Source organism: Harpia harpyja, chromosome 14 (assembly GCF_026419915.1).
Source record: "Harpia harpyja isolate bHarHar1 chromosome 14, bHarHar1 primary haplotype, whole genome shotgun sequence".
Taxonomy (NCBI): domain Eukaryota; kingdom Metazoa; phylum Chordata; class Aves; order Accipitriformes; family Accipitridae; genus Harpia; species Harpia harpyja.
In genome coordinates this window covers 30,527,322-30,552,392 of record NC_068953.1, presented here as the reverse complement: position 1 = coordinate 30,552,392, position 25,071 = coordinate 30,527,322, and the positions used below count along the sequence as shown (strand labels likewise).

Below are 25,071 nucleotides of genomic sequence, written 5' to 3'. Positions count from 1 at the left end.
TAAATAAATTAAATTGCAAAAGGTAACAAAGAATTTTGAATAGCTAGGGAGCACTCAGTCTTCGACTGTCCAGTGATACAAAAGCTCTACCAGTGTAGTCCACCAGAGATGCTGTTCTTTCTCTAGGTGAGAACAGGAACCAACTGCAGTTCCCGATTATGTTACTGCTGGTTAGTACAGGTACATTTTACAGTCCAGAGTCCTCATTCTCAATAGCAATAAATAAATAGTAAATCCCCATCTGTCAAGGAGTTATTACTGCAAAGGAAAGCTTTAAAACAGCCCTGTTTTTTTGACCTGATGCTGTGCTATGTGCTTGCAGTCTGCCACCAACCTGAATGTCTGAGCTTCAGACAGGTGAGCTCTGTGGGCCACTTACGTTGAATGGCCACATTAATTGAAATGACAGCATTGCTGTTTCTTTCTTTAGTTTCTCAGTGACATCAATCTGCCATTTTTGCTTACCTGTTTGTTTGATAAAAGGACCAATACGTTGGAATACAAAGGCCAGCTTTCTGCCATGCTTTGCAGGTGGTTTGGCCCCCAGCAAGGAGGAAAGCAGGGAGTAGGGAGGGAAAGGACTCTACCTGCAGTTGTGGCAACACATCAGGATTGCGGTATGTGAAACATCCCTTGTACTACAACAGGTGAGCAGCAGTTCTTTATGAGTTAATTCCTCTTCCTATGCTCATCCTTTCACTCAGCAGGTGACACTGGCATCTCTGTTAAGAAGCAGAGTCTGTGCCTGTATTTGGCTGCTAATACTGTGCAGAGCACCACACGTTAAAGAAACTGGCTGCCACAAGGTCTAAACTGGGTATGTATGTCTTGAAAACCAGCCCAGTTCTCCACCAAATCTGGAGCTCTGGTGCCTGCAGATTTGGAATCTCCATGGCACCTAAGGCCAGATTTTGCATTTTGTTATATATGAAAAAAGACATCTGTTTTCCTTTCATTTATTTCTTAAGTTATTTATCTTAATATTTACAAGTAAATCCAGTTGGGTATTCTGTTTGGGGATGCATAAGCATTTGTTATCAGTAGGACTAACCTATGCTTTATCTTATTTCCAATATATGTTGGCACTGTGCAGCCCAGTCTGTCTCCCCTTTTTTCCTTCATCTGCAATCATGGTCTCAGGATTAGTGCTGGACAGTAGAGCGTATCCTCTGCCAGTAAGAGACAAGCTGTAGGTGCTAATGCTGTTGCTGTCCATGTTGCAGTGTCCTACTCTTTCTATAATTAATATATTAAGACTTCGCTTCACCTTTTCTTCACCACACAGTGAGGAGGATGGGATTTGAACCCTCCTCTCTGCACAAAACTGCATGCTAGAGCCCCGGGTAAACAAGCTTAGATTTGACAAAGAGATACCATATTGTTTCTACCTGAAAGTGTAGTGTAAGCTTTATTTAAATTCTATTTACACAGGAATACACCATTAAGACATACAGAAAATGCTAATAATTCAGAATCTAGCTGTGCCTCGGTGAAAGATACACTATGCATGGCTATGCCTAGTCCATAGGATCTTCCTTGGCTGGCAATGGAGGTCTGGGGGCTGGCAAACATTTTGGTGACAGTTGCTCTTCGAGAGACTTCTGCCCTTACTGTCAGGTGTGAATCCCTGTTTGGCCTGCAAGAACCAGCTGAGATGGTTTTCCGGCAGTGCTGCAAAATGGTCCAAGTTCCTCAGGGTTTCTCTGGAGAGATGGCTCAAGCATCACTGGAAGTTGACCAAAATTCCAGGTGGGTCCAGTGGATGCTAGATACTGTAATCATCCTCAGTTTTGAAAGATGAAAGTGAATTTCTGAGGGTGACTAAAGATATGTTTCCTATTATACTGCTCCATGGGAAGTTTTAAATCAGTGCCCAAAACACTGGATTCTGCTTCAGCTGGAAATAGACTAGGGACTCCCCGGGGGTCATGTTAATAGAATGGTTTTGAATTTCCTTTCATCTGCATGGCAATACATTGGGGGAAAAAAAGATTTTCATGAGTAAAGCAGCAGATTTCTGGCTAGGCTGCCAGGGGGTTGCAACACATGAAAGCAGGAAAAGTGTTGCTCACGCTACAGCTCACTACAGCCTTTAACAATTTGCATTTTGGTGTGCTGATCTAGGAAATTAACCCCTCTGGATTGCTGAAAGCTATCACCAGGGGATGAGTGACAGAGCTTAATATAAGCTGCTTCCTCACTTTCTGCAGTTTACAGTCATATTCGCTTAAAACAATCCCACTGAACTACTTGCTCGTAGCCTTCCCTATATTAGGTCATGCAACTGAAGTTGGAAGTAAGGCAGTTTACAGCACAGACTGTAAAATAAAAAAAAAAATTAATTTCCATTAAAAATTATATCATTCATGTTAGCAACCATCATGCTTTGGAATAGATCCTGAATATTTAGAAGTTGGTAACAGCTTGCTCAGTCTCTACCAAATAAAACAATCTGGCTTTGCTTTACATAAAACCCACAGTCAAGGCAGAATGAATCCCTTGAGATCAAGATTTCCAACTTCAAAGGATAAGTTAACTCCAAGCTTGAGTTCTAAGTATTTCAATTAAACTTCTGCAAAATCAAAAGCAAGACAACCTCTAGTTCATAATAGGAAAGAATTTTGATACTGACTTTTACAACACTTTACAGAAAAGTAACTATGTTAAAGAGGAAAGCGCCCTCTTATTTTTTATATACTGCATCACTAGCTTTGTGACCTACATATGGTAAGATAAAATCAGTGAAGGTCTGCATCTTAGAAGCCATTGTAGCACAGCCTAGAATCACAGTCAATACCCAAGAGTCCTCTTCGGCCATTGTAAAGGCTCAGAGGTTTACGTGAGCCTGGACTACCGCCGTGATTAGCTTTTGAGCACTGGCTAGAGATGGGGTAAGTACCCTAGCACCCAGCAGTGTGCTGGCTTGCATCATCTTCTATGACACAGAAGTCTCAGCCTGAGTGACGAGGTTGCCATTTGCAGTTGGGTTGACTGGAAACAGCCTTTTAACAGAAGCACTCCACAACTTGGTTTAGCATTCAACAAGGTTGTAAGAGTTTGTGATGAGGTTTCTCTCCTGTAGCTCAGCTGGGCCAAAACTTATAGCCCAGCCCTGCAGTTGCAGATAACTAGATGACAGGATTCCCATAGGAACAGATGTATAGCACCCTAAAATGTCTGTCTGTAAATTTCAGATTTTGAATTGTACCCACTAGGCATAATACATGTCAAGCAATTTAATCCAGTTTGGTGTTTGCAGACAGATAGTGCATATATTTTAAATAATTAGTTCCACATTCTTTTCTTGAAATCCTGGATTCCATATGAATTTTAGCCTGGGGATTAGGGAAGCTGCTCTCAGATGTAATGGGAGAGTGCAGCATCTATGTAACTAGGTCACAGCGTACTTAGGCATATTTAGTTATCTGTTCTTGTGTTCTTTCCTACTTTTGTTGCACAATAAACAAAAGTAGTAACTAAGTTTGATTTGTTATCTCCTCTTAAAGGATGGCAAAATTCTGAGATTTCATAGTGGCTTTTTTTACTGCATTTTCTAACAATGGTATGTTTGTGATTATCTTTTTTTTTTCTGCTTTAGCTGCATTTTCCTTTTGTAGCCTACAAACCCCCAAATTCAGACACTAGTTGGTTCCTGCTTCCCAGCAGATCTCCTATTACTCATAGTTACTTGTTCAAAACAGAGGTTTTATTACTGCATTCCAGTAAATATTTTCCTTAAAAATTAAGACTAAGCTATAGTTGCCAAAAAAAAAAAAAGAAAAAGTCACGTAGCAGTCCCCTCAATAGTCTACTAATTACATTTCCTCCTTACTTCCTAATTGTGGAAATGCTTGGTAATTACTGCAAATACATGAGGTCTTACTGTAAAAAGGTCTCTAACATTATGGTGGGTTAACCTTGGCTGGCTGCCAGATGCCTACCAAGCTGCTCTGTCACTCCCCCTCCTCAACAGAATGGGGTGAAAATAAAATGAAAAAGCTCATGGGTCAAGATAAAGAGAGGGAGATAGCTTACCAATTACCATCACAGGCAAAACAGACTTGACTTGGGGAAGATTAATTTATTGCTCCTGGTCTGTACTCACAGAGGCCACCCCTGCTACCAAAACCATGCCACTTACACCCAATACAAACATTAATGATATTTTTGTACTAAGATTTTGGTCCCGTTTGCTGTTTAACATAGAGCTGGCTTCTGAGCATCCTGCTCTGAAATTCAGAGACATAATTGTAGTTGAAAACCTCAACTACTGATCTGGATGAAGGGAAGGGCAAGTGATATAATTTGACTGAGATGGCTGTAAAATTAATTTATCTCTTGACAGACATGTTCTTGCTAAAATCTGTCCCCATTCTTGACTATCCATGTCCCTCCTAGAGAGATCAGATGTACTCCATAAACCCCAATACAGAGTCCTCCAAAGAGAAACTAGTAGAGTAAAATCAAAACCAGCTGGCCCTTAAATCTGACTTTGAGTTTTGTAATCATGAGTTGAGCATCGCTATTTTGTCTCACTACTAATATGTGTCAGTTTTTATTGAAGACAGTGAATCACAAACACATGGATTAAATCTATTCCTTCGTGTGCTCTTTGACTATAGCAATGAGGTACAGATTTCTTTCTTAGTGCAGAAAGCTGTTATTTACCCGTGTGTAACTAGGGTTAGAGCAACTGTGGTGTGGCTAGAAGTTGCATATAGTGGTATCGCATAATCCAGAAGAGTCTACAGAGGTACTGAGGGGAGACTTTGCTATTCTCTCAGTGACTCTGCCTGATACTCTGAGCTGCAGTGTCCATATGTACTTGGACTGGACAAGCAGTCCTACTGCTTGAAATTCAAGGACTTCAGTCAGCAATGTTCAATGGGTCTGATCCATCCCAGAGGCAGCACCCTGTGAACTGCACTCTCCAAAACCATAAAAAGCAGACTATAAAACAAAACAAATGCATTTGTGTGTGTGTAACTTTCTGTAATATATAGATCTTATCAAATAAATATGACTTGCAAAACTGTAAAAAAGTTGGTGGTGGTGGATAAGAGAAAAGAGGCAGTGTATCCAGGAAGATTCCCTCTAGTGTAAGCAGATATGCATGGGTCAGGAAGCTCTGTGCCTGTCCAAGGCTCTTACTGAGGCACAGGGCTGAGATGAGAGGATACCCACACAACTGTGCTAAGCCTGGAGAGCTTGTTCTGCATGAGGCTTTGCTACCTCTAGAGTTAGCATTACCACTCCTTTAGTTTCATGGCAAAGATTTCACTGTGGCAATTCTGCAATGCAAATCCCAGAAGAGTCTTTGCCTAAATTTAATTACTTACTTAAAAATGCACTGATGCATAGGACAAGGCTTCCTTGGGTTTTTACAGCAACAAACTTTATAACTTCGACTCTCAGCAAAGTCATTGACAGAGCCTGGATACAAGAGCAGATTCCTAACCAATTATTGGCAAAGATCAGCATGGCCTTTGCAGAAAACTAGAAAGGGCTCTTCAGAGAACTGAGTAAGTGCAGGAATTAAATGCTTGCCTCTCTTTTAATCAAACCCTGTTTCCATAAACAGGAAAATGTAAAGGATTAAAGATGACAATCCAGAAAGTGCAGAAATTGCGTTTCTTTCATTTCCCCACAGAGTGTCCCCATTTCACTATTCATTGCTCAACAGGCAACCACTTTTAGTGGGTAGTAGTCTGTTTTGCAGAGGAGCCCTCAAAGGTTTCTTAAACATGTATTTGTCCCTTTTTAAAATTTATTATATTGATAATGTTAACATGGCAAAGTAAAAGTTCCCTTTTACTTATCCTAGAGGTAAAGGGGAAAGAAATCTTATGTTCCTTGGTGACTTGAAGATCAAATGAGGGTTTTCTAATGCATATATATGCACACACACAGAGGATTTCTTGTCAAAACTTTTGTACTTTGGTATATAAATACGATAATCAATGTCTGTCTTTATATTTTAAATTTTTAGGTACTATACTTACTAATTTTTACCTATCAGCTATAAAATTTTATAGTTTAAAACTGTTAGTAAATTGTAGGTTTTAACTTTATAAGTCATATGTGTTGTTGGCAAAAGTATCTGAGTGCATCAAAGTTTTTTTTTTTTTTCCTGAAATACTTGAGCATGGCTGTATTTTAACTGTGAGTTGAAAAGGTAAGTGTGCACTAAAAAAAAGAAATGTTAATCTTACTAAGTTTCAGAACTGTCTAAGAGCTTGCTTTGAACTTCAAAGATTTTGTTCTAGTATAGATATGACACTATAGTGCCCTTTGTACACAATGTTTCTGAGACATTTTTTGATCAGTCCACTAATAACTTGTCTTGCAAAGCTTAGAAAAATGTGTTTCATCAGCCAATGATTTGCTATGTGATTAGACAAAGGCATGATCATTCTCAGGCTTTTTAGCTGATTTCAAGATATATCATGCATCATATGGAAGTAAACTAATGCAATGGACTACAGAAAAAAGTCTTATATTCTTTCATGGACAAACTCATAAAGCAATCTGTTCTATACTTCTTCCCTACAAACAGTTTTGTATTCATTTCAGATTAAAGTTGAAACATGAACAGATAATGAATTAGATTTTGGTTTGTACTTTATATTATGTGGATGAATGGTTAATGCAGAAGTTTAGACAGCCTTAATTTTTGTTGATTAAAAGCAGAAATGAAACAGACGTGGGCTCATGAGACCTGGTTTACATCACCATAACAGATGTAGCATTCACCAGTAGGCGAGCAATTTGCACTGAAATAGCTTCAATGACTTGTGCTCAAACTGTTTAAGTTAGTTACAATCCCTGAGATTGGCAGAGATGCTCTACATCTGATAGACCCAGAAGGGACCTGCTTAACACATTTTTCCAGAGCAATACCAGCTGCATAACCAGCTAGACTAAAAAGGCATAAAAAGCACATCTCTGTGTAACTTATAAATATGTGCGTGTTTAGTTTTACTACCCTGAAAAAGGGAGATGCAGAGGAGGAGAACAAATGAGTCTGGAGAAAGAGGTGTAACTCCAGCGTAACAACAAAACCAGATTTTTAACGTTGACTCAGGCCTGACAGAAACTCCCTCCCGCCTTGATAAATAGTCCTGTTTATCACAGTAGTATTGTGAAACATGTACAAGTTTGCAGAACTAGGACTTTAATTTGTATAACATGAAAAAGGGCCTTTTAGAAAAATGAGTTATTTTTTTCCCTCATAGCAGATGGGGGAATCGAATCTACTGATGCTGAAAGACTGTTATGAACTAAGGCTACCACAGTCCAAATTTCCTTAAATGCGTGCCTTTTCTCCAGCTCAACACTTTCTGTCCGGGTGGGAGAGAGACTACTGGCTGCTTGGCTTCTGTGTCCACATGCCAGAAAACCTGCACAGCTGCTACCGGATCTTGTCATGCCATGTGCCATAAGTTGACACTGCCCACACAGGCTGGACATACTGCCCTTCTGCATGAGCCTGCTGGACTCCCAGGTCCATGCCCATTGCATAAGGGTGCATTTCTGTCTCACTGTGTAGGAAATCTTCTGTGGTGACTTGACAAATTACAGTACCTTGACAGGTTAAAGCTGTGTGTGCTTTATTTTATAACACATATGGCTTACATGAGAGGAAAACTTTTGTATTTTCCCCGGTACTGGAAGTGGCAGAGTTACACAGTTCAGCCAGCTTCCAGCTTTTTTCCTTCTGATGTCATGCTTTCTTTTTTAATTTCCTAATTTTATTCCTCTGGGATGAAATCTTGGCCCCCACAAAATCAAACAGAACAAATCTTTCACTTTTTCCTTTTTTGAATTCCTTAAATGTCAATAAATTTCTCCAAGGTGTTTATATTCTTTTCATTAGCACATTTGCATACATTCATGTTGTTAAAATGGGCTTCTATGCTACTCTCTGCTCCCAAGCTGTGCAGTAGATACATGTGAAAAGATGCAGTAAAAATCCTTTAAATGTTAATGATCTGTTGTGGATCCATGTCTCATTGATATTTCTGTCCTGATAATGTAATGCAGTGTTGAATGTTCAGATGCTATGACAACAATCAGTAAAAGAACTTCCTTTCCCTACTGGTCATTTGTACAGAAAGGCTCTTTTAGCAGCCTTGTTTTTAACCTGAATGCGGAAAGAAAGGAACCTAGAAGTTACCAAAACCAGCTCTTCCATACTTAGTAACATTTTTAGGCCTGATGTATCACACGTGATTGAAGTTACTGTTATCTCACCAAAGCTACCCTTTTCAACAGTCAGGGTGAGTTATAAAATATTAAATAGTATTTGTTCACAACTGAGTCCTCTGGCAGGGAGCAAGAGCTTTCTGTGTGGTTGGTTATTGTTAAAACAAAAATTATTTCAGAATGACAGAATCATTATAGTTCGAAGGGACCTTCGGAGGTCTTGACTTTGAGAACAACCTCCTACACAGAGCAAGGTTAATGCTGAACTTGGGCCAGGCTATTCTGGGCTTTGCCCAGCTGGGTCTTGAAAACCTCCCAGGATGGAGGTTCTACAGTTTCTTTAGGTTCTTGTCCCAATGCTTGCTTAGCCTCAAACCAATTTCCCCCCCTTCCCAGTTGGAACCTCATTTCAAATTATGACCACTGAGTCTCATTTTCCTGTTGTGCACTTCAGTACAGAGCCTGTCTCTCTCCTCTTGGTAACCTCCACTTAGGTGTTGGGGAGGTTGCTACTAGGTACTCCTAAGCTTTCTTAATTAATGCCAACTTTTGAGAGCAAGAAATGTTGCAGTAATTTTAAGGACAACCAATGAGCAGCGAGGCTGTCAGGTGGTGAATGGTGTGTGATAATGAGAACTTTCATAGACTTTTGGGGAATATTTGAGATGCTAATGTAGGCACCTGAGCAAGTGAATTAATTCCTTTCAGATGCTGCATCAGCCATTTCCAATGTAGGTTTAGAAGTGTAAAGTTGGTCCAACAGGCCTCTCAGAGACCACTCACTAAAGACCTGAGTACAAGCTAAAGCTGAATTTGGATGAACAGCAAAACAGACATAATTTTTTGCAACTAGAGCACTGGGTTAAATCTGAATTCCCTGCTCACATTTCTGATGCAGACAATCTCCCCCTAGGAACCTTTATAGACTCAGCGACATCAATCTGCGCATCCATAATTACAGTCTACATGCTATTACAAGGCAGCCTTGCACAAAAGCTCATGCAGTCCTGGGAGAATCATCTAGGCCTACAGCAAGTTCCATCTCAGAAAATGCAAATCTCTTCACAGATAAGACACATCTTCCTCCAAATATAGACTAGCTCACACCCACCTTGCTAATAACAGGCTATACTTCTCTTCACCAAGATTACACAAAATTAACCAGCAGATCCCACAAGAATATTGGCAATATGCTATACTTTGAGGTACATGCATTCTGGGATTGCTGCAAAGTAAGAGACTGTGGACAAATAAAAACGATGTCTAGGGAAGGGCAGAAATCGACATAAAAAAATTGAATTACTTTCTCCATTTTAGTTAAACATGCAAAATGTAAAAGCAAAAACATAGTAATACTGATACCTTAACCTTTACAGAAATACCACTTTTTTTCCCCTCAGTAAAAGTGTTCCAAATACTGGAGAACTACCAACTATCCATCTAACAAGAAGGTATGTAAAGAAATAGCACTGCTAGGTATTGTGAAATAAGGTATGTGAACAAACCCCATACTTTACAGCTGGACACTTTTATCCCAGTTAAGGGAAGATAAATCCTTATTCAAAAGAATAATTATTAATACAGTTGATTAACAGTCTTGATCAAGGATGAGGGCTCTATATGTCTCTGAAATGCAGCCACTTCAGAAGATGGCAAACTGTGGCGGAATGTACGTTGCCACAAAATTACAGTGACACCGGCAGCGATTTACCTATCAGCTTGTGTTTTTCAAGGGTTTAGAAGTGCTTACCAACACTGTGAGGGCCGCCAGTTGGGCCCCACGGGTTGTGTCTCTCCTCAGGCCAAAGGACAGACTGGTGGGCAAAACCTGTATGGAGGGAGCCCCTCCTTGAAGAGGGTCCACCAGCCGGCATGGACCTACCTGCCAGTGAGCCGCTGGTGCATGGTGCTTCAGCTCTTCAGATAAACGTCCGGCGGACTGGGAGGAACCGGAGCTGCAGGCTGGAGGCGAGAAGAATGCGTTAAGCCCGCGTCGCACGAGAGGTAGGCGGTGAAGCCGTTAACAGCCCGGGGAGCACAGCCTCGACCGAGGTCTGAGAAGCACCTGCCGGTACGGCGGTTGACGTGGCTGACTGCGGCCGAGCAAGGACCAGAGGGAGCCGCGCGCGTTGGCCCCAGCCCTCGCTCCCGCCTGTCGCGGTCGCTTCCAGTCAGGGCAGCGACTGCTCGTGCCCCGGCCCCCGCCCTCACACGCGCCAACGGTCCTAGCGGTCGCGCGCTGGGCGCCGGCCTCGCCGCCCCTCAGCCGCCGCGCGCCGCCGGCCCGAGCCCGCCCCGGGGCTAGCCCCGCGGCCGGCGCCTCGCCCGGCGCTGTCCCGGCGGCCGCAGGCCCGCGGCGGCCGAGCGGAGGAGGGTCGGTGGAGCCGGCGGAGCCCGCCCCAACGCGGCGTCTTTGTTCCGAGCGGCAGCCACCCCCCCCCCCTCCCACCCTCCCCCCCGAGCGGCGGCGCGGGCCGGGGGCGCGCCCCGCCGCGCTCATGGCGGGTGCCCCGCGGAGCGCCCCGCTGCCGCCGCCGCCGCGGGAGCTGCCGCCGCTGCCCCTGGGGGCCCGGGCGCCGGCTGGCAACGGCGACCGGGGCACGGCGCGGTGAGCGGCGCTGGTGGCCGGCGGGGGCGCTGTGCGGGGCCGCGGGGCCTGGCAGCCCCGGCGGCGGGCGCCGAGCGAGGCGGGCGCCCGCAGCCCGCGGGGGCCCTGCCCGGCGCGGCTCGGCGCTCCGCCGACCCCCGAGCAGCTCCCGGGCGGCGGCCCTCCGCTCGCCGGGGCCCGCCTCGCCCGGCCCCCGCCGCGGCCCGCCGTAGAGCCCTCCCGCGCCCAAACTTTGCAAAGTCTGGCAGCTCCGCTACTGGGGCGGCGGCGGCTACGGCAGCAGCGGGCGGGGGCGGCAGCGGAGGAGGCGGGGGCGGAGGGGGCGGGGTGCCGACCGGCGGCGGCGGCGGCAGCAGCAGCAGCAGCATCAAAGAGCCCTGATTCCTGCCGCCCTGGGAGCCATGCGCTGCTGTCTGTAATGTCAGCGGAACAGGAGAAGGACCCCATCGCGCTGAAGAGATCCCGAGGTACGGGGAGTGCCCGGCCGGGCGGGGGGGTGGCCGCTGCTGGGGCCTAACTCCCCTGAGGAGGGAGAGCTGGCGGTGCTGCGGGATGCGCGCACCGGCCGGACCGACGGCCGCTGCCCGCCGGGCTCCCAGCCGGCCGGCCGCCGCGCAGCCTGGGCCGGGCCGGGCCGCCCGCGCCCCCGCCGCCGTCCCTCCCTGCGGCTGGCGGCGGGGCCGGGCGGCGCGGCCGGGCGGCGCGGGAGCCGCGCTAAGTTTGCACGGTGGGGCCCGGCCGGGCCCCGCGGGCTCCCGCAGCCTCCGGGGCCTTTAAATGCAAAACTCGGGACGTGCTGCGCGCGCGGGTGTGCCCCGCGAGTGGAGGCGTGGGGGTGCGTGCCTGTGTCTCTTGTGTTTTTCTGGATGTGCTGCCCATTAGTATGCAGCGTGCATACTGTTGGTGCAAGGGAATACGTCGGCTGTGCCACATGTCCGAGTTGGTGTTGATGCAGAGCCCGTAAATTACACTTGAGTGTTCGCTCTTCTACCCCGGTCTTGCTCTTGTGCCTGATTCTAGTTGGGGTTCTGTTTTTTTCGGGAAATGAAAAATTTATCGAAATAGCGTTCTTTATTAATAGCGCTGTTATATGGCTCTAGTGAGGTTTGAAGTGTGCGTTTCTTTGCAATGTGTGAGGAGAAGGGTAGAAATACGGTATCTCTTCCGACTTCGGCTGTGCAACTGACTTTAATGGCAGTAGCACCTCAGTCTACGTAGCAGTAGTTGTGTCCTTGTAGTCCTTAAAAACAGAAATGCATTTCTGAATGACATAATGAAAGATGCTAGGGTGACTGAGTTGGGTGAAAATCATGGCAAAATGGTAAGATCTGCAATTTATTGTTTCTCTTTTCCTTGCCTCCTGTTTTGCCCCTGGAATTCTATTGTTCGTGATGTTTTAAGCTTTTTTTAGGGTTGGGTAAGTGGGGATAGGTGTGGATGCTGCTGTGTATATTGTCATTGATTTACAGTTTGCTTTTCTAAAACTGTTCTAGTAACAGCTGGATTGCAACCTTGAGAATGAGAGAATGAAAATATGCAGCAGTGTTACAAAGGAGACTGGAATTCATTAGACTCCTTCGCTCTCGAGCCCTGATTCTGCAAACATTTAAGCACATACAGTTTCACATGCCAGAGTTACCCACCGAGTTCCATGCAATTACAGCTTAATATCAAAACTGTTTACAATATCAGGGCCACAGAACAGGCTCACCAAATCTGGTTGAAATTAGACTCTAGTTTTTTCTCTATAATGAAAAGTTTATTCGACCATTTATGTTTTTTGGGAAAATGTTCTTACTGAGATAAAGCACTGCTTAAAAAGACTCGTGGCATCCATCCTGTAGAAACCCAGACAGAGATTTGTCAGTGAGTATGAAAATACTCCGTAGTGTATTTGCAGTATGTTAAGTATGGTGTAAATTACATGCAAAGTCATAATCTCTTTATATGTAAATAAAACTACAAGTTGCAGTTCTCCTGACTAACACTGAAAATGTCTTGTCTTGTGTATGTATGAAGTAGACAAGGATACGGGACTTACCTCTTTTCCTTTTCCCAAATGTAAATGGCTGAAATACATTTTATCTGTTATTTAATAAGGAAATAGTTATCAGAGATATATTTATATCTCTAGATCCATTATGTATATGATGTCCCAGTCAAAAGGATTGTATTTTTTCCTGGAAAATTAGTCTCATACGATGAAATAATTTTTTGCACCCTTAGTGCAACATTCCAAAATGCTCAGCACACCTTTTAATATAAGTCTGTGTGGTAGGTACCAAAAGTGACTTTCTGGAAAGTTTATTTTGGCTGCATGAAAATGACCCTTATTCACTCTTTTTTGGAGGTATGCTAGGACTAACATTCTGTTTCCTTTCATGTATAAATTAAATCATTATAAAATCCACAGGGAAAATATAAGTTCATAGGGTTAAATTAAATCATTGGCCTCACACAGTGAGAACTGCAAATACAAAAGCTTTGTACCTTTCCAGACATAGGACTCAGTTCTGCAAGCCTAGGCATATGAATGGCTTCACCCACGTAAGTAATTCATGTAGAAATCAGTGGAACTGGTCACTGGAATTCTAATATTCATATGCTTATGTTTTTGAAGAATGATATCCCAGAGAGGGAATTTAGACATAATTTTATAAAGTTTTAACTTATGCTACTGTACAACAGCACTTGCATATGATCCTCAGTATTCTACTTGATCACAGATTTACTGATATCTGTGCTGCTAGTTGTTGAATTTATTAAAAGAAATCTGGATACTTGTAATGTTTTGCTATCAGTGGTTAACGTTGTTTATGCATTAAGAGTACAGGACCATGAACAGGAGTGTATTTTACACAGTTGTGAGGAATAGTGTTCACAGTACAATCTCCCACTGAATTTATGATAAATGTATAGGAATGCTGGAAAAGAAGCTAAAGGAAAGTGCAGGGACAGTTCTGGGCAAATAATTTATCAAGATGATGATCGATAGAGTTGGAATTTAAGAGAGATTTGTCATCATTCTTTATGTAAAACTTTATGCTGTGATTATTTAGTATTTACAGTTAATGCAGTGCCAGTGCTTCGTAGCATGCCAAGTATATGCAGGATTTTATATTCTAAATCAAGGCAAAAAGGACTTTTTTTTTTTTTTTTTTTTTTCAGAATAATCCCTGGTTACTCTAATGGTAGGTTATACTGCAATATGCTATGCTCAAGCATGAGTTTATTCTGAGAACATGATCATGACTTCATGCCTTAGTCTTTGAAATTCAGACTTAAAATTTGACAGGTGTTGATTTGGGATGTCCACGTATCTTCCTTATGTATAATGAAAAATGAAATTAAATTTCAACAGTGACAGCCAAAGCCAAAAGGAACTTATTAAAGCAGAAGCAGAACTGGATTCTTACTTGAGGTAGAACTGGTAAATTCTCTGAAACCTCAGAAAAGGAGGGGAGGAGGAAGGAAGTGCTAGAAGTGAAAATTTGTCAGGCTTCCTTTGATCAGGAGTATTTGACATAACTGTTGGATATTTCAGTCTGTATACAGTAGGTCTGCTTCCTCCCTGTGAGAAGAGATTTTGTGTTACTTTATTGAATAGTCCTAAAGCTGGTTTAGTTGTCTGCTGAGAATACTTGTCTTAATGTAGAGTGGCGTAATATCATACGTTATGCTTCTTTGCGTAATACTATTGATAATTCACAGTTATCTTCAGGTCGCCTTTGGTAATAAAGACAAACCCATGTGTTCAGCTCTATGCTTGCATCTTGATAAAGTTTGACATGTATTCTGAATATGAGTTTTAAACAAATAACAGTAAATTTTTAAGGTTGGATCGCCCACTTCTTACTGTCCTATACTGTTACTATATATATAAATTTTTTTTTTAAAGAGCAAATAAGTTATTATCTTAACAGCCATCGGAAAAAAAGAAAAAAGAATTAATAAACTGTTTCTTAATGTAATGATGTTAGTATCTTAACATGTGTTGCTCTCATATCACCCCAAAGTGATTTTCATACTTCAGCTCAGGGTTTTCTTTGCGTTCCCATATGATGGCAAATCCACTTGAGCCCCATGAAGGAAGGCCGACTGGAATAATAAGGAATGTGCTAGAATTTTTTTTTCTTTTTTTTTGTCTATGGTCTAGCTAGGGCTTTAAAAATGAAAGCCACAATTTATACAACCTGGACAGCTTGTCCCACAGGTACGAAAGGTGAAGAAGAATCCCAGATGAAGTACAGATATCTCTTTGTATTGCTCAAAGTCAAGTCTGATTGAGTGATTGATAAAATGAACATTCTCTACTTCTTTTTGTGCCAGAGCATCCGTGCTCAATTATTCTATGAGGTTTCTGCAGAGTAGGGCAGATTCACTTAGAGCCCCTCTCATTTTTGGCAGGTGTCTTTTTTGTTTGATCAAGTCTTGCATTTAGTGAAATTTTGATTTGATAAACTAGAGATCTGTCTAAACAACATAGCAGGTTTTCAGTGGTTTGCATTCATAGGTCTACTACTGTTTGCTTTTCCCTTCATGGCGTATTGTAACGTACTGTTGTATATTGGTGTTGTGAGTTTGATAAATGCTATGTCTGTGCAAGTTAAATAGGAGGTGAATCTTAGGGGTAGTTTTCAGCAGTTCTTTTGAAAGTTTTATGCATTATGCAAACAAGAAATACCTTCTAACTGGTGAAGTGGAGATGTTAAGAACCAAGGGACAGATAAACATAAAATAAATGGAAATGTTTATGCCAACTGTAATGAGCACGAATTGGGCATTAAAGTGGTAATAGAGTAAGATAGCTGTATACGACGTATGCTAACTTTTACCTCCAGATGTTCGCTCCTAAAGGATTTGCAATGTAAGGCACCAGAATTAATGCAAGTTCAGTGTTTGTAACAGATATCTGTTGCTATGACAGACAGAGGCAAGCTTAAAATACAGTTTGTAAGAAAACTAATGCAGTATTGCACTGATTGAAATTTTGTAGGTGGTGACAGTGGATTGGATGGGTTAGGAGGACCAGGAGTACAACTTGGAAGCCCTGATAAGAAAAAGCGCAAAGCAAATACACAGGTAAATTCCCTTTGGTTCTTTTGATTTCTTAATAAATAGTGCACTCAGATGTTGTTTGCTGCTATGACTGTCTTGCATTGTTCGGAATACCAGTCTATTCTCACAAGTAGCAGTTACGTACAAAATATTTCAGTTGTACTGTGAAGTTGAAATCTTCATAATACTAGTTATTCTCACTGAAGTTATTTTAATCTCTGTAGGTTGCCAAAGACATATAAAGAGAGGAGCACAGTAAGACTGCAACAACTTGTATTTTACCATATGGATTTGATTCAGACACAGACTTTCTTTTAATGACTTTGTAGCCATTGGTAGAAATCTGTACAGCATGAGTAGTTGCTGTGAGACTACTTTTCCTCTTACTTTTATTCCTATATGTGTAGGTTTGTGGGCTAATGGATCAGTACAGTTTGTTAATGCTTTGACCAAACTCTTGGTATATTCCCCAAGTAATTTTCAAGCAAAAGCTGTGAGGCAGGTTCAGCTCCTTTCCAGTGAATCCCTGCAATTTGGCATTTCTATACAGTTTCTGTTTTCAGAAAAGAAGCCTGAATACAAAACATCTAAAGCAATTAGGTATCTGTAGTGCAGAATTTTCCTTTGTGTGTTCATTCAGCTTTGAGTGAGAGTATCTGTTAATCTGGTACTGCCCAGTGAGAGTAATTTTGTTTATGTAGGTCGAACAATCACTTTGTTAGGCCTATCCAGATTCCATTGAGATGTGGATCTGTTTCCTTAATTTTTGTTTTGTTTTAAAGTAGTCATGGTGAAACATGCTCTGAGAAATATTCAGTTAATTTAGGGGTTTCAGACCTCTTTCTTGGTGGAGCTTTCCTTGTGTTCTGGAATGGTGATAACTCTAGAGGACATGCAGATTAGTTTCCTCTCTTCTTACAGGTTCAAAATTTGCAGCACAGCAGAAATTTTTTTGGGGAAAAAAAAATGTTCAGTCTTAGTTTATTAGTATTTAGGAGGAAAAGCTTTCTGTGAACACAGTTACCGTGAGGGTGAAGCAGCTAGATGTTCCCCACAGGCTAGTCTAGAAAGAAATTCAATTGTATGGCTACTCTGATGACATTTAAACAGCCTCTGGGCTCCATTAAACAGTTGATTATGCTCTGTAACCAGAAATCCTTGTATTTTATACCTACAGACTATGCTTTGCAGACCTTCCACATCACTGAATGCTCATAAGGGACACCTCTATTTGGTACACAGAATATAGAAAATTCCTGTATGCAACTCCTGTATTCTATATACCGTTTTTAGCGTTATAGTAATATTAGGTTTGTATACCCTCATAGAAGTCAGGTGTCTTAAGAGATGTATATTCAGTAAAATGAACCCAAAACAAAACTAAGGAAATGCTTTAAATCTGCTCTTCAACATTCGGAAATATTTTGTGCCTAAGTGATATATGGCTTTCTGTATTGTTGCTTTTCTTATGTAAAAGATTAAGAAATAGAAGTCACATATCAAGTAGTATTTTCAGAAGCATAGTTGTGCAATTGCACAATTTTTAAAATGCTGAGATTACTATAAATCACCATGTTATGTGGAGCCCAAACTTCTCTCTTGCCTCTGTACTGAAATTTCAGACAGCCTGGCAGGGTACAGTGGGTGAGCTTTACACAACAGCTGAACAGTTCTTCTAGCAGTAGTGCTGCTAATCCAGGACCTTTATGGTTGGTCTGTTTTGCAAGGAAATACTAAAACTAATTTAAATGTTGTATTTAAAATATTTTTAGGGATCATCATTTCCTCCTCCATCTGAATATGCTCCACCGCTGAATCCAAGCTCTGACCACCTTGTAGCTGCAAATCCATTTGATGACAACTATAATACTGTGTCTTATAAACCACTTCCTTCAGGAAATCCATATTTTAGTAATCCTGGTTATCCTGGCTTTGGAGGCTATAACACTTTCAGAATGCCACCTCACATGCTGCCCAGAGTGTCCTCGCCATATGGTGGTTCTTACTCCCTCAGAAACCAACCACATCCCCTTCCTCAAAACCCTGTGGGAATGGGTTTTAGCCGACCCCACTCTTTCAGCTTTGGTCCACATGATAACCCAGGTTTTGGGAATCAACCACCTTATAGTAGTGGTCAGATAAATCAAAATGTCAATATGCCTGGTCAGCATTTCAGACCAAATCCTGGTGAGAACTTTGGTCATTCTGGTCAGATACCTCACCCTGACATGCCATCTAACTTTGGTCCTGGAAACAATCCAAATTTTCCAAATTCTCAGCTAGAGTCAAACCATTCTTTTGTTCCTCCACCAAACACGTACAACCAGACAAAATCGTCAGCTCAAAAGCAAGACTTTAGTCAAGGTGCAAGCAAGGCGTCCAGCCAGAACACTGCTGCTCATCAGCATCATCACAGGACAGAGGACATTGTAAGTCAAGGTAACAGTGACCTAAAAAATGTTACTCGAAACAATGTGGTAAATCAGGATAATAGCCATTCTAATAATGCTGATAACACTAATGCTGGCCATTCAAATGGGACTCAGAGTAAGTCCCGCCAGCCTCGAGGTACTGCTGAAGGATGCAGCTCTGAAAAGAGCAGCAAAACACCCCTTCATCCCAGTCGTCATGGTCACTCGTCCTCTGAACCCGTCTATCCATGTGGGATTTGTACACATGAAGTTAATGATGACCAGGATGCCATCCTGTGTGAAGCCTCTTGTCAAAAATGGTTTCATCGCATCTGTACAGGCATGACCGAGTCAGCTTATGGCCTTCTTACAGCAGAAGCATCAGCAGTATGGGGTTGTGATACTTGCATGGCTGACAAAGATGTCCAGTTAATGCGTACGAGAGAGACCGCAGGACCACCTACATTGAATACAGATGGCTAACAATGTGAATTGGTGGTAGTGGTTGAAATACTTGCTACGAAGATTTGGTTACAAATTGCGTACTTTGCTTTCTGCAGACAATCGGTTGTGTTTGATTGCTGTCATCTTTTTTTCCCTAGTCTGTTTTCATTCATAAACTTCCATCTCAGCTTTTGTACTCTTTGTTTTATGCGTGCAAATGTTTTACAGGATGGAATGTTTTTTTGTTTCTGATTAAACTGTAAAACATAACTGACAATTGATCAGAAGTAGGATGTGCATTGACAATTTTACTGAAGGCAAAAATGTGCCTGTATGAATACCCCCTAATTTGCTGGTGTTAATGTGTTAACTAACACTAGCATTTAGTGCTTGGTTTTAATGGTACTATATTTGCAAGTACTCATTACATTTTTTTGGGTGGGGTGTGTGTGTGAATGTCCATTACTAATGTTCTTGCTATCCTTTCTTTGAATATAGTGGAGATGACACGGAAGAATGTGCAGTACTGATAGTTTTTATTTTAGGGAAAATACAGAGAATTTCATATGTGCTTTTTCCTATTTTTGAAGTAAAGCATTAACATACTATTAAAAAATTGATGACTTCATGCTTAGTAACACAATGAAACCTGCTAACTCTTACGCATTTATATTTCCTTGAAAAGACAATGATCTCTTTTGACTTCTCAGCAAATACTTACTTGCTGAAGACTCTTGCTAGGTCTTGCAGTATTTGGAAATAGTTACAAAATATGATTACTTTGGAAAAAGAACACATCAAGTTTATGAAGTCCAGTGCTTTAAATCCAGAGAATACCAAAACTAGGGTTGCATAAGTAACTATTTATCTGAAGCACATGCATTAGGATACAGTCTCTGCATCTGTCACAGTTGTGCAATCATGCACCTCTCTCTCATCCTTTCTCATTGATGGTTCTAGCCTCCCACCTCTGTGCTGCCTGAAAATTGTGAATGAACTAGTGCAGGGAAAGTCCTGCCCATCTTCTTGGGCTTTCAGCTAGAGCCTGCTCGGTCATCCTGAGCTTACACAGTCCACTTGGCATGAAGGAGGGTGCAAAGCAATAGAGTGTGCTCAGCACAGGCTCCAAATTGCAAGATAATTTGGCCAGCAAAGTCTTAAAACTGAATTCCCACCACTGCCTCAGCCAGTCCTGCAGTGAGGGGGTGGGAAGTCCAGGGTGAAGAAAAATACAGCTTTCACATCAGTTGAGTTTAGCTTACATCAGGAGCAAGTAATAGGAAGTTTAGCTTCTTTGCTAAACTTGATATCCTACTGACAAGTATGAATGGCACCAGAGCTTCAAGTGCGATGCTAAGAATTCTATTTTAATATGGGTAATTTGATCTTATTCTTGATCTCAAAAATACCCCCCTCTTCTTTTTTTTTTTTTTTTTGTTTGCTCTATTGTGGGGAAACATCTAGCCTTGAAGACTTCAGCCTTAGCAGTGTGATAAAGTTGCATATGCAACTAAAAATGAGTTTTTCTGTAGAGAGAAGTGTTGTTTTAACTTAATAAAAGGTGGCGCTGTAATAACAGACTCTGCTTGTAATACCACTGTGCTGGAAACTTCTAGTTTTTAAACAGCAATTAAATCGTATGTCAAGCATTACAGGTACTAGTCATGTTCCTTAATGTGATAAATTGTTCAGGTCTGTGGTGATGAATGATGTAGGAGCCTATACAGAATACAGTTGTCTGTATGAAGAGGTAGTTCTTATGGTAAGCTATGCTAATGAGTGAAAAGTAAGGTCTGTTTGCTAGTTCACCATTGTGTTTGATTTTAAATGGGCTCTACTGTGGTACTTTCCTGGAAGATACTGTGCAGATCAACATAACTGTCCTTGTTTTATTTTAAAAGTGACAAGTTTTACGTACTGTTTTACTGGAGAAGTGCAGTATTGCCCTCCTTTTTTGTCTTGCCTCTCATTGGGAAGAAGGAAATAATTAGTCTAAAGGGTAAATGACACAATTCATATCTTGAGGATTTCCTATATGGAGATGTAAAGAAAGTGTAATGCAGATCCAGAGCTGCTGTTTTCATCACTATTTGCTTTATTTAGTACAACTTAATCTTGTTTTGTTAGAGGTGTGATATTTAAAAACAAACAACAAAAAACCAATGAAGCAACAACCTCTGTTAGAGAGATTTATTCTTCAGTAGTTTTCCGAATGACTGACTGACTGTTAGAATTTGCTTTTGGTATCTAAAGTAGAAATTAAACCAAACCTTGTTTAGATTGATCTGTTCCTCTGGGAATCAGTTTTATCTCTGCAACAATTTGCATTGTGAAGGTAGTGGAGCTGATTTAGACCTACAGCAATGTAAATGAAATAAAAAATTTTGCTCAGTGAAAATTCAGCAAAAGCTCCAATGATGATATTGTTACCCAAGCATGCTGTTTACTATACCTTTCCCACTCCCATACCCTGTTCCTGTTGTGAGAAGATGTTTGGGCCATTTGTTCTCAGAAGTCCAATCAATGTTTTAACATTTTGGAGCCGACATAGTATTTAAAATAGCCATGTATTTCTTAATCTCTTCCTCAACCCTACCTGAAGTTAGGCAAGTGTTTTCTGTATTAGCTAGCAAGACATAAGAATTTAAATATAGTGTTCTTACAAACTTAAAATCAACTGGAATATCATTTTATAAGACCTTAAATTGTGTATTTGTGAAACTAACAATTTATTTCAGTTTTTCTAAACTGGTACTATGTTAGGTTTGTAACCCAGTAAACTTTCTGTGTCTGTTAACCTACAAATTCAAGGCATTAGCAAATGCCAGTTATATCAAATAAAAACAAATTAACAACAAAACCAAACTTGTTATCACACTGATCATAGAGATATGACTGATTAGGATCTCCAAAAGTCATCCAGCCAATATGCTTGCCCTACTGATACACTCTTGGCATATCTGGACTCTTTTATCTATAGAGAGGGTTTTACTTTGTTTTTCTCTGCATGTATTGACTAGTAGTAGTTCAAGTATGCACAGGAAAAACAACAATCATGTTTTGTTAGTAAGGTACTAGGAAAACATCAGCTGGTTAGAATTAGAAATTAGTTATAGAAGGGCGGGTGGGAGGGAGGGTTGATTAGAATAGGTGAGTTTTTTTGTAGTACTCTACAAGAAACAATTTGTATTCAACTATCATGTGCTTCTTTCGTTACTAGTGATTTAGACTGTACTGGTGCTGCACACCAAAAATATTGCAAAGTTTTTGTAAATCTTACAAACCTTAACATTTTTGTGGGAAATGCCTGTGTCCTTTTTAAATAGCTCCTTGTCATGGTCAGAAATGCAGCCTATATTGCCCAAAATGTTCTCCCACCGCCAGCCCCCGGCTGAAAGAAACAGATATAAACTGGATTGAACTGTTCTTAATACTTAGGTGGTTGTTTTTTTTTTTTTTGCCCGAGACCAGTTTTAAATGAGAAAATATGTAATTTGCTCTTTAAAATACTTCTTTTATTGGTGTCACGGTAAGTGACAGTGCTGCTTATAGGCTAGAGGGTAGATATAAAAAATCCTGTTTCTGGCTGTTTTACTGATCCCTTCTACAACTTGAGACAAGCAAGGTTAACTGTTTGTGCCTCAATCTCTTCTTTCAGAAGATGGGACTAATGCTTACTTCCTGAGGGTGTTTAGAGGCCTAGTTATTATTTGAGATCTTCAGATGAAAGAGACTAGAGAAAAGTAATAAAATTTTCTGCATTTAAAACAAAAATATAATGTGGGGGGCTGTTCAAAGAAGAACATACTTTGTGACCTCTGAAGTTTTTCATCTGAGAACCAGTTTTGTAATCACATTTTTCAGGCTTAACTTCAAGCATGTAAGAATTAACGAAGTCAGTGGAACTGCATGCACACAGTCAAGAACATTTCAAAGTGTTTGCAGTTTGGGGCCTATGCTGTTTGCAAGTGAAATGCTTTTTATGGTTTGAGATTTTTACAAAATCAATGGTGTTAAAATGTAGCACCTTTTTAATATTTGTCTTTATTCCAACTTAATACAGTAACACAGCTGCATTAAATATATCACTTTCATTTTATAAATAAACATTGCCTGGCAGTAGAAGTATTGGTGTAACATTTTTAAAAAAGGAAGTCATGCTTCTTATCATGTTGTATGTGACTTAAATGACTGTTTCATATTAAAACTAATCTTTCCTTATGTACTGCTTAAATATACCTGTTTTGGGATATCAGTTCAGTACTTTTTATACAATCTTGAATGTGTTCCACATTGGTGACATGTATTTTTGCAACAACTTTTTTGTTTTGATTTTAAATTAGAGCATGTCTGAAGTAATACATGCATTAGTGCTGTGGTGTGTGGCAAAGTTAATGTATGTAATTCAAATTGGAAAAAAGTTTCCAGACTTTGTCCAACATTAACCCTGTGGCCAGGGATTAAATTACTATGTAATACAGATTATTTCATATCATGATGTGTTTTAAGCTACTCTATGAAGTATGTGAAACATTATTGTTTATGGATTGGTAGCTGGCGTGGTATCTTGCATTAGAACGAGGTATGAGAGATGGTAGCAATTCATGGTAATTAAAACTGACTACTTTTCAAAACACGCAGCACTTACGTGCATTGTCATCTTGTTGCCATAACTGTTAGTATGAATTTCTTAATATTATCCACTGACAAATGGGTGAACATTTGGTAATAAGCTCATGGGTGTGAAAATTCTATTCTAACACTCTACTTGGTTTACAAAACATGTAATTTTTGTATCTATTGGATGTGATTAGATATATGCAGGAGGATGTAGAACTGGATGTATTTTAAAGTTATTCTGCAATTACTAAGTTTTGTCTGAAGCTTTCTATATTAGAATAGATTCTTCCTTAAAATTGGAAAATAAAGTGTACTTAGCAGAACTCTTAAGGCAATATAACTATCCTACACTACATCTTGAGTTATGCACATTCACTTGTTTGTATGGAACTCCTCTGATTTCTTGTTGGCTTATGCTTTATATGGAAATAAAGGGTCCCTTTAGTGCCCTAGTGTTGTGTGTCATCAGTTCTGAGTTAATTAATTCTGAATGGTGTTCAGCCCCTTGGAGGTGCTGCCTATAGCTTAAAGTATTCAATGTTGCCCTCAGTTTCCTGGTTCAGAAATGGCTTATCCCAACATCACAGGGAATTACCTATTTTTGTATTGTTTGCCGTACATGATTAATTTTCCTCTTCATGTTCACACTGTCTGTCTCAAAATAATTTTTGATCCAACCCCACCTTTTTACGCAGAGGTTTGTGCACTGTAATTCAGGAATTGCTGTATTGGAGACAGTTTGGGATTGGAGTCATGAGAGATGTTGTATCTATTCCTAGACACTCATCTTCTAAAGGATGGTCTAAATCTGAACTTCCATATAACTTATGGAGGGCAAGCTTTTAATATATTTCTTCTTTTTTTTTTTTTTTTTGGTCTTCCTTGATATTTTTTTCTGAAATGTGAAATAATATGCGGTTATTGAGGGATTTTTACTTAAAAGACAGTCTGTCCTCCAAGCTTTTGTATATGGCCTTTAGAGCAGACAGTGTTCTTTAGGGCCTTGTGACTTGGAATTTTTTTGTCCACATTCTCCTTTCAGTGTTAAAGATGAGTTGAAAAAGGCAAGTTACCAATCTACTGCCATCCAAACAGTGCAAATATAAGCTGATTAAGATTGTTGACATTTATTTTTTTTGTTAATAATGATGTGATATTTTACCTTTTAGAAGAACATATATCAGAATCCAATTCAAGTGTTCTTGGAAAATGTATATGGTAGATTTTGTCCAGCACTGTATGTAATTTTGTTGCTTTCTGTTGTCTGGTTTCAGTTTCTTTTAAAATAAAGATAATTTTTGCGGGGAAGTTGCCAGTTGATTGTATGAAGCTGATGTAATGCCTAGATTAACCCTTCTAATGTTTTGCCTGTGAGAATGCATTTGGATTAGGCATAATCCTGCAAGAAACAGTATGAGGTGGTATTGATCAGAAAAAATGGCTCCTGCCGGAGAGATCCGCTGTTCTGTAAAGGTATTAATCTGAAGTAACTTCAAAGCAGATTAGAAGATGTCTTGCACCATAAGCCCCATTTCTTTCTTACAGGATGGGAGGGAAGGCTCAGGCACCATTTGGCTGAACAGATTTTTTAGAGCTTTCTGCACTTGGGAAGAGATGATGCAAAGAATTATTTATTCTAATTTATAAATTTATTACTAAGCTTTTCCTGTTTGTTGAAATGCCAGAACTAACACATACCAAATCAGTACCTTACCAATAATCTTT

At 40.6% G+C, this 25,071-nt stretch overlaps 1 protein-coding gene and 1 long non-coding RNA gene across 2 annotated transcripts in view; one reads left to right on the top strand and one right to left on the bottom strand.

Moving 5' to 3' along the window:
• The window catches only part of LOC128150691 (uncharacterized), a 59,883-nt gene extending 49,470 nt beyond the window's left edge, over nucleotides 1-10,413 (bottom strand). The window contains exon 1 of the long non-coding RNA XR_008238137.1: nucleotides 10,088-10,413. This is a non-coding gene — a long non-coding RNA (uncharacterized LOC128150691). The remainder of the gene's footprint in view (nucleotides 1-10,087) is intronic.
• A 733-nt stretch (nucleotides 10,414-11,146) lies between these two features.
• Nucleotides 11,147-24,654, top strand: PYGO1 (pygopus family PHD finger 1). The gene is made up of 3 exons (XM_052807076.1): nucleotides 11,147-11,280; nucleotides 15,810-15,895; nucleotides 17,644-24,654. The coding sequence occupies exons 1-3, from the start codon at nucleotides 11,232-11,234 to the stop codon at nucleotides 18,763-18,765; spliced, it is 1,257 nt and encodes a 418-aa protein (XP_052663036.1). The 5' UTR covers nucleotides 11,147-11,231; the 3' UTR covers nucleotides 18,766-24,654.
• Nucleotides 24,655-25,071: the final 417 nt, after the last annotated feature.